The following is an 11,975-nucleotide window of genomic DNA, read 5'->3' as shown; positions in this document are numbered from 1 at the left end:
AGAAAAGGTACGGGGGTCTTGATTAGAAGGTATGGAAATTTACATCAACTTAGCAAGCCATGTGCTTTTGCCTGCTGGAATTTCGGATAATTAATTTGTGGAATTGCTTCGGAGAGATGATATGATGGATTTTGTTCTTTTTTTGCTTCAACTAATATATGGATGTTTTATGAGTGAGTGGTGATCTTTAGCCTCTCAGGCATATTGACAACACCAACTAAGCAGACCAGGGTGTTTAGTTGTTTACTCATTACTATAGACAACTTAAGTTGATTTACCTCCTTGTGATTAAGGTTATTGTTCTTTTTATGAGACTGATTCTTTACACGGTAATATCTATATACTATAATTTCTCAATTTTTCTTGCCTAGAGAATCAATGCCCCCGACCCCTACCAGGGTTGAATATAATATAATGCCAAATCTAATTAGGGTAAGACTCTAACCCGAGACCTTCATTATGAAAAGTAATAGTGATGTCATCAAACCACAAAGTATTTGACTCTTATAATTTGTTATAATGACTTATTTATTGTTTATAAAATAATTGTATCTATTTCTGATCTGTAAGATAATTAATTCTGGCTTGTGTTAGCTTAGCCCGGCCTAGTTATTAGCAGATGACTAATTAATGAAATAGGGGATGGAGATATAGCAACAATTTGTTCCTCCCTGGCAGACAGCTTCAAAAGGAAAAGGACCAGGCTGCCCATCTATATGATAGTTAATAATAATCTACTAATCTACACCTACAAACTTAAAAAGACCAATAAAGTTAGACTTGGGAACTAAAAAAATGTTTTTGTAATTGTTTGATGAAATGAATGGTTAAGATTATTTTGATTTTAGTTTTTTTTTTTTTTTAGTTTTTTTTAGTTTTTTGTTTTTGTGATTTTACTACTTTATTCTTTATTATATAATTTTCGAATCTCATCCCAATTAGAGTTGGTATAACTGTTGGCCATATACTACGGAATACAGATATATTAGAGTGTATTAAAAAAAATACAATATAAAAATTTAACATGAACTTTGGTAAAATAATTACTACATATCATTCAAAGTTGAGTATAAAAAATTACAAATAAGGAATCTTGAAAATCATTTTCTTATTTTTTTAAAAACAAATTTAGTTTAAGTTTTTTGTTTTTCATTTAATTAATCTTATTTTGATTATTTAGAATAAGATTCAATATTACATATTGAACAATAAAGAACATTCAAGCTCTTGTACAATGATATTGCTTAGGGACTATTTTGTAATGTCACTCTCTTGTCAGTTGTAACTCCCATTCCCGCTTCTTTCCATCCTTTTATCCTTTGTGTATAAGCTTGCAAGATAGTTTCATGAAGAATAACAACTTTCATTCCCTTTTCACTCTCTCTCTCTGTTCTCTTCGCTGGAAGCTTCTTCTTCCCTTCACATCATGGTATCAGAGCACCGAAAGGGAAGCTATGCAGCATCCGTCTTCGGTGCCGGAGAATCAACTCAGGGAGCTCATCCGCCAACTCCGATCACAACTCCGGCCGATCGTTCTCCCGCTCACAATCTTCAGAGAAACCTAGCTCCGCAGAGGAGTAGCTCAGAGGACATTGAGAATCCTCTATTCCTTAGCAGTAATGAAATGCAAATGCTGTTCAAACTAACTCAACAAACACAGAAGAAATGATAGCAGCTTCTGCCTCTGTATCTAATGAAACAAGTGGCACGGCTGAGCAACTTCAGAAGCTCATATTGCTTCTACAAAATCAGATGGGACAGAACCAACAAGCAACTTCAGCAGCTGTCACATTGAAGCCGAAATTCAATGAAGAATCTGCCACAGGAGAAGACAAGTTTACTGTAAAAAATGTCATTAATTCTGTCTCTCTTCATTCATCTAATTGGATCCTGGACTCGGGGGCCACGGATCATATAGCCTGCTCTATAGAATTATTTGAAAATCATCACTCTGTAAATGGAACAATGGTTAACCTGCCAGATGGGAAACAAGCCATGGTTACACATGTGGGAGATATAAGACTAAGTGAAAATTTATGCTTGAAAAATGTTCTGCATATACCATCCTTTCAATTTAACATTGTTTCTGTCAGTAGGCTGCTTCAAACTTCTTCTGCGATACTAATTTTTACTTATGATCAATGTCTTCTTCGGGGGGACAATGGGAAGACAATTGGTTTTTCTAAGGAAGAAAACGACTTGTATCTACTTACTAAATCACCTACAGCTCACTTGAATAATGCTAGACATTTTGCTATGCCATGTAGTGTTGAGATTTGGCACCAACGGTTAGGCCATTTCCCCGTGAATAAGATGCATCTTGTTACAGATATTTCTACTTCTCATGCAAAGAAATTAGCCTCTGATGCTTGTGAATTTGCAAAACATAAGAGATCTCATTTTCCTTTGAGTAGTACAATGGCAAAATTTTGTTTTGAGCTAATTCATGTTGATATTTGGGGACCCTTTGTGGTTAAAGCTTTGGGAGGGGAAAGATATTTCTTAACAATAGTTGATGACCATTCAAGATACACCTGGATTCACTTGATGAAAAATAAGTCTGAAACACAAGGATTAATTAAGATGTTCCACAAACTGGTTCCCACACAGTTTGGCTTGAATATCAAGACTATCCGCAGTGACAACGACTTAGAGTTTAATATGAAGGAATTCTTTGATGAGAATGGGATTATCCATTGGAAAACCTGTGTCAACACGCCACAACAAAATGACGTTGTTGAACGAAAACACCAACACATTTTGAATGTTGCTAGAGCTCTACGATTTGAAGCTAATCTTCCCCTAGAGTTTTGGGGACAATGTGTTTTGCATGCAGTTTTTCTTATCAACCGCCTCCCATCTCCAGTTACTTAGTGGTTAAGTCCCTATAGAAGGCTATACAATAAGGAACCAAACCTTACAAGTCTCAGGGTGTTTGGTTGCCTGTGCTATGCCTCAACGTTGCCACATTTACGCCATAAGATGGCTGCCAGAAGCAGAAAGTGCATTTTTATTTGGGTTCCTGCTAACATCAAGGGCTACCTATTATATGATATGCATGATGGTTCAATTCTAATCTCACGTGATGTATCTTTTCATGAAGCACAGTTTCCCTATGAAGAGATGAAGTCTCAATCAGCCCAGGATGCCAGCTCCTCTCTTGGTCCTTCCTTACCTCTGGTTCCCACATTTAACCATGAGGAATTCAATTTTCAAGTGATTACTAATGGTCAATCCTGGACAGCCAAGGACCACATGGATATTAGCAGACCAATGGATAATAATATAGCTCAATGTTCTGACTCTTTACAGCACATCGATCGGAGTGGCAATCTTGAAGATCACAATATAGCCTATGATCCAGTGGATAATCTTAACACCTTGATAGGAGATCATTCAGATCACAATATAGCCTATGATCCAGTGGATAATCTTAATACCTTGATAGGTGATCATTCAGAAGACAATGTAGCCTACCATCCAGTGGGTAACATGTCTCACCCTTTGAATTTAATGCAGACAAACACTGATGCAGACAATGTGAGTAGTCAGCCTACCATGTAGCTTCGAAGATCCAATAGGCAACGCCAAATATCTAGCCGGCTACAAGATTACTATTGTGACTTGGTCATGCAGCACAGAACCACTCCTCACTCCCTCTCAAAGGTAATATCATACGAAAATCTTCAGCTCCCACACAAAATATTCTCCATGTCAATTACAGCCATCAGTGAGCCAATGACATATGCCTAAGCTGTAATGCATGACTGCTGGAAAGAGGCCATGGCTGCGGAGATAGATGCCTTACAAAAGAACAACACCTGGGAGCTAACCAACCTTCCCCCTGGAAAGGTTCCAATAGGTTGCAAATGGGTCTACAAGACCAAGTTAAAAGCAGATGGAAGTATAGAAAGGCATAAGGTGAGGCTCGTTGCAAAAGGTTACACACAGCAACTCGGGGTAGATTACTTTGATACCTTTTCACCAGTAGCTTGAATGACAACCATCCGTACATTTCTAGGAGTGGCTGTCTCAAGAGCTTGGCACATACACCAGATGGATATCAACAATGCATTTTTGCAAGGGAATCTTAATGAAGAGGTTTATATGGTGTTTCCCCGGGCTTTCAAAGTAGAACCTCGAATTAAGTATGCAGATTGCTACGATCATTGTACGGTCTTAAACAAGCAAGCAGACAATGGAACGCAAAACTTTGTTCTGCCCTTTCTCATATTGGTTTCAAACAGTCCAAATAAGACCCCTCTCTCTTCACCAAAGGAAATGCTGCTAACTTCATGACGGTCCTTGTATACGACGACGATATATTGGTTGCAAGTTCCAGGTTAGACTTGATTCAAGAATTAAAAACATTCTTGGACAACACTTTCAAAATCAAGGACCTGGGGGCTCTTGGCTATTTTTTGGGAATCGAGGCAAGTTCAACTGCAGATGGCCCCAATTTTTGCCAACGCAAATATGCGTTAGAAATTCTTGAGGAAGCTGGCTTCTTGGGATGCAAGCCAACCAACACACCAATGGTTCATAACTTGAAACTGACTCATGATGGCACTCCCCTTGCTGATGCCAGTTGCTACAGAAGATTGGTGGGGAAATTACTATATCTTACACCCACAAGGCCGGACATTTCCTATTCCATCCAACAACTAAGTCAATTTGTGGATAATCCCACGGACCAACATCTCACAGTAGCACACTGTGTCCTACGCTACATCAAAAAATCACCTGGCCAAGGGCTCTTCTACCATGCCAACACAAATTTACAACTCAAGGTATTCTCAGATTCCGACTAGGCAACATGCAATGAGACTCGAAAATCTATCACAGGCTACTATGTGTTCCTAGGGCCAGCACTGATCTCGTGGAGGTAAAAAAAAGCAAGCTACTGTATCAAAATCTTCAACTGAAGCTGAATATCGTGCCTTGGCTGCAACAGTTTATGAGGTGCAATGGTTAACATTCCTTCTTCAAGACCTGCAAATCAATATGGACAAACCAGCAACATTATTCTGTGACAGTAAATCAGTAGTAGCTATAGCTGAGAACCATGTACTCCATGAACACACGAAACATATTGACATGGATTGCCACATTGTCTGGGAGAAACTAAGCCAATGACTCATTAACCTGTTATAAGTATCATCCTCCAACCAAGTAGCAGATGGGTTCACGAAACCTCTACCTGTTGCTCTGTTTCAAAGCTTTACATCTAAGCTAGGCATACAAGACTTGCATGCTCCAGCTTAACGGGGGGGGGGGGGGGGGTATTGAACAATAAAGAAGATTCAAGCTCAGGAGCTGTACAGTGATATTTCTTTGGGACTATTTTGTAATGTCACTCTCTTGTCAGTTGTAACTCCCATTCCTGCTTCTTTCCATCCTTTTGTCCTTTGTGTATAAGCTTGGAAGATAGTTTCAAGAAGAATAACAACTTTCATTCCCTTTTCACTCTTTCTCTGTTCTCTTCGCTGGAAGCTTCTTCTTCCCTTCGCATCATTACAATTATGCTTTGGTATTATTATGAATGATTTAGGTCATTATGGTATTAATATTTTTTTGTTTGTATTTCTATAATGGTACAATTGTACATTACTTTACAAATATTGTACTATTATTTTTTTATCGGAGAAAATTGTTTTTATATCATTATCAACCTGCGTAACCTAACTACAAAGTTGTTGATAAAAAATACAACTATCTCTGGACTATAAACGGTAGGACCATTGTCCAAATTAAACAATTGACAATGTTGACACCTCACTGACTCCAATTAAACAAGTTTTATACATCATTCTCAAAATTTTATCAATGCATGAAAACTTCTAAAGAAATTTGTAAGTTAATTATATTTTTACTATATCATTATAACAATATCTATTGTAACCATATATTTCTGAACTACTTATCTTCATCCTCTATTGACAACAATTGTAACAATTGTCATTGATAAACTCCCAAAACAATTTGTCTCAACAACGAATATAAATAATAAAAAAAATCAATGACTTTGTTGTTGTGGATAAAAAGTAAGTACCCCACTTTATTACTCTTATTAAATTAAATAAATTAGTAGCTATAACAAAAAATAATACATATGCATTTATTTAATTTAGAATTAGATGTCTACAATGCTTTAATTCAAAAAAAAATTTATTCATTATCAAAAAATTAAAAAAGAGATAATTTTATTAGTTATATTGTTTTTATTTTTTACAATGCAAAGATTCCTTACCTTCAAATTTATTAATTAATTATATTAACTAGATCTAATCATATACACAACAAAGCAAATCCATAACTTTCTACACCAAAATCTCATTGTATGACGCTGTCCTCTATGCTACCATTAGTAACCCAACTGCACATGACACACAACCAGTTGGTCCCAAAAGAGGTATGGTAAAAGTCTAGAGGGCGGGGGGGGGGGGGGGGGTGAATAGGCTTTTAAACCGTTTTGCCAATTACAACAATTTCTACGGCAACAGAGAAACCAAAACTCTTAACTTGATTATTAGAGTCTTGTGCACAGCGGAATAATAAAATGAGTGTTTTGTGATTGTGTCAAGTATATCTACATGAGAAGCAAGCAAGAAGCAGTAATTAAATAAAGCAGTAAAGAACACAAGACAATTATAGTGGTTTGGAGGTGATGTAATCCTCCTACTCCACTTGCTCTTATCTCCAAGAGCAACTCACTATATCCACCACTTCTTGGTTCCAAGATACAATGAATTTTGTGATCTAATGATTTGATCACTAAGCCCGCACTAATCACGCCCTTTCCCAGTGCCTACAACACTGCTACAGGATTTCACGTCTCCGCGTTACTTTCCTCCCCTTTCTACGCTCCGGTAAAACTACAGTTCGAATTTCACAACTCCGTGCTACTTTCCAAGATTTCACAACTCCGTGTTACTTTCCCCCCGACTTCTACGCTCCGGTAGAACTGCTACTTGGATTTCATAACTCCGTGCTACTTTCCCTTCTCCAAGACTTCACACTTCTTTGTGACAGTCTCCTTCCTGCACTCCCGTAGGGACTTCACTTGTCTGTAGAAAAACAAGTTTCTCTTGCATCCAACTTTGAGACTCTGTAGATGATCTTCAATGTGCTGCAAGTCTCTTGTGATGAAGATTTAACACTCTTGAATGATTTCTTTTGAAAGCTCTATATCTCTGAGTGTTTTTCTATTCAGAACTCTTGAAACTCTGCTTCCAATCTTCAAATCTTCATCCTTTTATAGCTGGTTTTGAGAATTTGTCAATTGGAAAAAGACAATCTCAATTTGAATTCTTGTATCTTTTGTCAAAGATCTTATCTAACCTTCTGGCAATGTGTCAGAAAGATATTCTAGCCGTTTGTAGAGCTCCAAGTCCACGCAAATGGGTTCCCAAACCTCATCTGGTGTTGATCACATTTCTTGGGGATTCTTGAGCTTTAGTTTCATGAGAAACGGCTTCTCTGATCTTTCTCTGAAGTGGTTCACGTTTTTTGGGATTTTAATACTTCAAAAAGTATTCTTTAATTTAATCTCATACTAGTTAGGACTAGTATTTTTCTTTCTAAGATTTCTTCCAGTAAATCTTTTTCATCTTCATGCCTTTGCTGTTCTCAGATTTAATCTGGCTTCAATTTTCTTCTCTTACTATATTTGGCAAGTGAAATCTCATCCCATAGGTTAGAATCTCTCTCCTCTCCCCAAACAAACCCACCGCCGATCACTGCCTTTCCCGTAAACTCCCAAACACCAATCACCCACCACCACCCTCTTGCATGTCATGTCTACCAACTCATCGGAAAGAATCGTAACTGCCGCCACCGTAACTCCTTCAGCCACCACCCCAAATAACCTGTCCTCGGCGCATCATTTTTTATCAATTAAGCTGACGTATCGCAATTTCCTCTTCTAGCGAACTCAGCTTGTACCATTCCTCTGAGAGAAGGGGCTCCTCGGCTTCGTCGATGGTGACACACCGTACCCTCTGGTGACCAACGAAGCTGCTCCATCCTCCGGCGATTCGGCCTCAGCTGCAACCACCGCGGTTCAATAGCCAAACCCGGCATACCAGGCATGGATACAACAGAACCAATCTATAGTATCCCTGCTGATATCTTCCCTTTTAGATGAAGTTATGCATTTGGCGGTCGGCAGGAGCACATCAAGGGAGGTATGGCAGTCTGTGACGGTTGCTCTCGGCAGTTCCACCCGTGCCTGGTGCTTGAGCCTCCTCGGCCAATTTCATTCTCTTCGGCAGGACAATAGGACCGCGGCTGAGTATCTTGGTTGCGCTCAGCTTCTGGTAGAAGACCTCGCTTTGGCCGGCCGGTCGATCTCGCTTAACAAAAAAACCCGTTCATTTTTCGGGGTCTTCGTCCAGAATTTAGAGCCATGGCTTCGTCGCTCACCGCCACAGGTATTCCCATCTTCATCCCTCAGATTTCAAACTTCTTACAGGCATAGGAGTTCATCTATGTCGATGACTTTACGCCTGGTGGTGACGGCGGCTTTGGTGCGGCTCCTTCCGCGATGTTCGCTGGCAGAGGCCGTCGTAACAATGTGATGGTCGCAGAAATAGATCGAATGGACAGGGTCGAGGCAATCCAGGCCATGGTCATGGCGGACAGAACTGTGGACGAGGTGGGCACACCGCGTGTATTATTACAAGAGGTATACACCGCAACCACCGTCGCAGGCAAATCTGGTGGTTTCCGGCAAAGATGTGGCGGCGACCTCGACCACGAGTTGGTTTCCGGACACCGGGGCGTCGGCTCATGCCACGCCAGATGCGTCTATGATGATGCAATCGGATGAATACATCGGGGGTGACGTGTTACGCGTTGGTAATGTCGAAGGTTTGATTATTTCACGAGTTGGTCATGCGTCTATACCTTCTGTGTCAAAGTCGTTACGTTTATCCAATGTGTTATATGTGCCTAAATTGTCAGTTCCATTACTATCTGTTCAGCGGTTTACCAATGTCGATAATGTTTTTTTTTTTTTTAATTTCACAAAAATTGTTTTATTGTGAATTATTCAATCACCAGGGCGGTGCTGCTTAAAGGGCACACCTCGGGTGGCTTATACAGGCTACCGGTGTCTCAGTCCCATTTTGCGTATCTCATTTCCTGCGCAACTCCCGTGGTGTGGCACCGGAGGTTGGGTCACCCGCATGCACATGTCTAGAACCGCGTTTTAAAGTCCTGTCTTGTCGCTCCAAATAAAGCCAATTTGTTGGGGTCGTGCACATCTTGTCACCTCGGCAAAGCCTCGAGATTTCCATTAGATAGGGTTTCATTTTTTAGCAAAAATGTGTTGGATTTATTGTGTATTGATATCTGGGGCCCCGCTCCTGTAATTTCTACTAGTGGGTTTAGATATTTTCTGCTTTTTGTAGATGATGATTCCCGCTTCTGCTGGTTTTATCTCTTACCGGAAAAATCAAACATATATAGAATTTTTGAGTCATTTCGTGTCATGGTAGAACGCCAATTTTCGCGTTCTATCATGTCTATTCCATCGGATTTAGGTGGCGAATAGCGCAAGATACATCATACATTTAACAAGCTTGGCATTATTCACCGCCAGTCATGTGCATACACGCACGAGAAAAATGGCCGAGTAGAAAGCAAAAACAGACATATTGTTGAAACCGGGCTGGCACTACTTACCGAAAGCTCAGTCCCACTACAATACTGGGAATACGCATTTGAAACAGTTACTTGCCTAATAAAATATCTACCATCGTCAGTTATACAATTCGAAAGCCCATACACTCGTCTTCATAAAGTGGCACCACCATACACATTCCTCTGTGTCTTCGGGTGCTGGTGTTACCCCTATCTAAGGCCTTATAAATGGGCACAAGATAGAGTACCGCTCGGCGCCCTGTGTCTTCTTAGGTTACCCACCATCCTTTTGGGGCTATAGATGCATAGACTTAACAACTGAAAAATCTCTATTTGTTGCCATGTACGCTTTGACGAGTCTGTTTTTCCTTTTTCAGACACAACTTTTCAAGAGAAATCACAGGCTGTGCCAACCCCAGTGCCGTGGGCAGCCAGTCCAATAATACCTCAACTCCCATATGCCACTCAAACGGCACCGACAGGGCCAGACACTGGCCCCGTTACTCCGGCCAGTCCAGTACCCTTGGCTCAGGACCCTCCTCTATTTGCCATTGAAGGGCCCGCTGATTCCCAGCCTGTCAAAGCTCGAGTCAACCGAACTCAGCAACAGGAACGAGGCCTTGTCATGAGGCTTCGGCACATGACCCGGGGCATAAGTGAACAGTTCCATGCCTTAAGTGCTACTAATTACCCAACCTGCTATTTGCAGGCTGTACGCCATCCACAGTGGTGTGATGCCATGGATCAGGAGTTCAATGCTCTACTACACAACAATACTTGGCGCCTTGTCCCAGCCGAGCCCTACATGAATGTCATTGGCTGCAAGTGGGTGTTTCGCACCAAATGTAATGCAAATGGCTCAATTGTACGGCATAAGGCTCGCCTTGTTACAAAAGGGTTCAATCAGGTCACATGCGAGGGCTTTTGTGATATCTTTAGCCCTGTTGTCAAACTAACGACGATCCTGCTTCTATTTTTTCTTGCTATGTCAAATAGCTGGACACTGCGACAACTTGACATTCACAACGCCTTCCTCAATGGGCACTTAGCCGAAACAGTCTATATGAAGTAGCCACCGGGGTATGAAGACCCGACACACCCAGATCATGAGTGTCACCTTCAATGCTCATTATACGGTCTCAAGCAAGCCCCACGGGCTTGGTTCAAGAGACTACATGACTTCCTTGTTTCTGTAGGTTTTTTACCGTCCAAGACGGATGTCTCTCTCTTTCACTACTCTACTGGCACATCCCGAGTGTACTTGATGGTGTACGTAGACAACATTATTAGGATGGGGAATGATCCCACACTGATTAACGCTCTACTACGCCGTCTGTTGTCTACTTTCAAGATTCGTGACCTTGGTACCCCCGGGTTCTTTCATGGTATTGAAACACTCATGGTTGATACCGGGATAATGTTGTCACAACGCCGGTATATGGGCGACATTCTAAACCGCGCCGGCATGGTCAATTGCAAACCGTTAGCAACTCCAACTTCTGTTACGCAAGCTGTTTCTCCCTCCGACCTACCGTTTGTAAACCCGACACAGTATCGACGTATTACAGGCGCCCTACAATATTTAACTATCACCCGGCCGGATTTGTCCTATGCTATTAACCGTCTATGTCAGTTCATGCATCCCCCGACTAACGAACATTGTGGCCTTCTCAAGCGAGTCTTGCGGTATATCAAAGGCACTTTAGACTACAGTTTACGTCTCTTGGTATCCGCTTCCTCGACTATCCATGCGTTCTCTGACTTCGATTGGGCCGGATGCCCGTTGGACAGGAAAAACACAAGTGGTTATTCAGTTTTCTTAGGCTCCAATCTCATCTCTTGGATCTCCCAGAAGTAGGGCACTGTGACTCGCTCATCAACTGAAGCCGAATATAACGCGCTAGCGGATGTCTCTGCAGAGGTCACATGGGTTGTCTCGTTGCTACGCGAACTTGGGCTCCATTCTGGCGAACCGTCTACTCTGTGGCGTGACAATCTCGGTGCCACTTATCTCTGTGCCAATCCAGTTTTTCACGCCAGAACGAAGCATGTGGAAATTGACTTCCACTTTGTCCAGGACAAGGTTGCATCTAGGGACCTGGTGGTCAACTTTGTCTCTACTAAAGATCAACTGGCTGACATTGTAACACCCCCGATTTTCATGCCATTTTAAACTTAAATATGCAAGATAATCTAACCACAAACATAAGCAAAACACAGCGGAAGTCTGTATATAAATAAAGCCAGAAAAATGGAGTGTTATGCCACGCTCACACCATTGTGAACGCACAGGCAAAAACCATCATCAACAATCTAACGTATTGTTTAAC

General features: G+C 41.1%; 2 protein-coding genes across 2 annotated transcripts; both read left to right on the top strand.

Moving 5' to 3' along the window:
- Positions 1–4,295: 4,295 nt before the first annotated feature.
- Positions 4,296–4,811, top strand: LOC109155567 (uncharacterized mitochondrial protein AtMg00810-like). Its single transcript, XM_019303168.1, has one exon. It carries the CDS (start codon positions 4,296–4,298, stop codon positions 4,809–4,811), a length of 516 nt encoding a protein of 171 aa, XP_019158713.1.
- A 6,125-nt stretch (positions 4,812–10,936) lies between these two features.
- On the top strand, positions 10,937–11,503 carry LOC109155558 (uncharacterized mitochondrial protein AtMg00810-like). Its single transcript, XM_019303157.1, has one exon. The coding sequence runs from the start codon at positions 10,937–10,939 to the stop codon at positions 11,501–11,503; it is 567 nt and encodes a 188-aa protein (XP_019158702.1).
- The last annotated feature ends 472 nt before the right edge of the window (positions 11,504–11,975 follow it).

This window comes from Ipomoea nil, unplaced genomic scaffold (genome assembly GCF_001879475.1).
Source record: "Ipomoea nil cultivar Tokyo-kokei standard unplaced genomic scaffold, Asagao_1.1 scaffold0276, whole genome shotgun sequence".
In the NCBI taxonomy this organism is placed as follows: Eukaryota; Viridiplantae; Streptophyta; class Magnoliopsida; order Solanales; family Convolvulaceae; genus Ipomoea; species Ipomoea nil.
This window is presented reverse-complemented; position numbering and strand designations above follow the sequence as displayed.

What these genes read in the sequence shown, in the direction of transcription:
- LOC109155567 (XM_019303168.1), top strand. Translation starts at nt 4,296, where the DNA reads ATGACGGTCCTTGTATACGACGACGATATATTGGTTGCAAGTTCCAGG.
- LOC109155558 (XM_019303157.1), top strand. Translation starts at nt 10,937, where the DNA reads ATGGGGAATGATCCCACACTGATTAACGCTCTACTACGCCGTCTGTTG.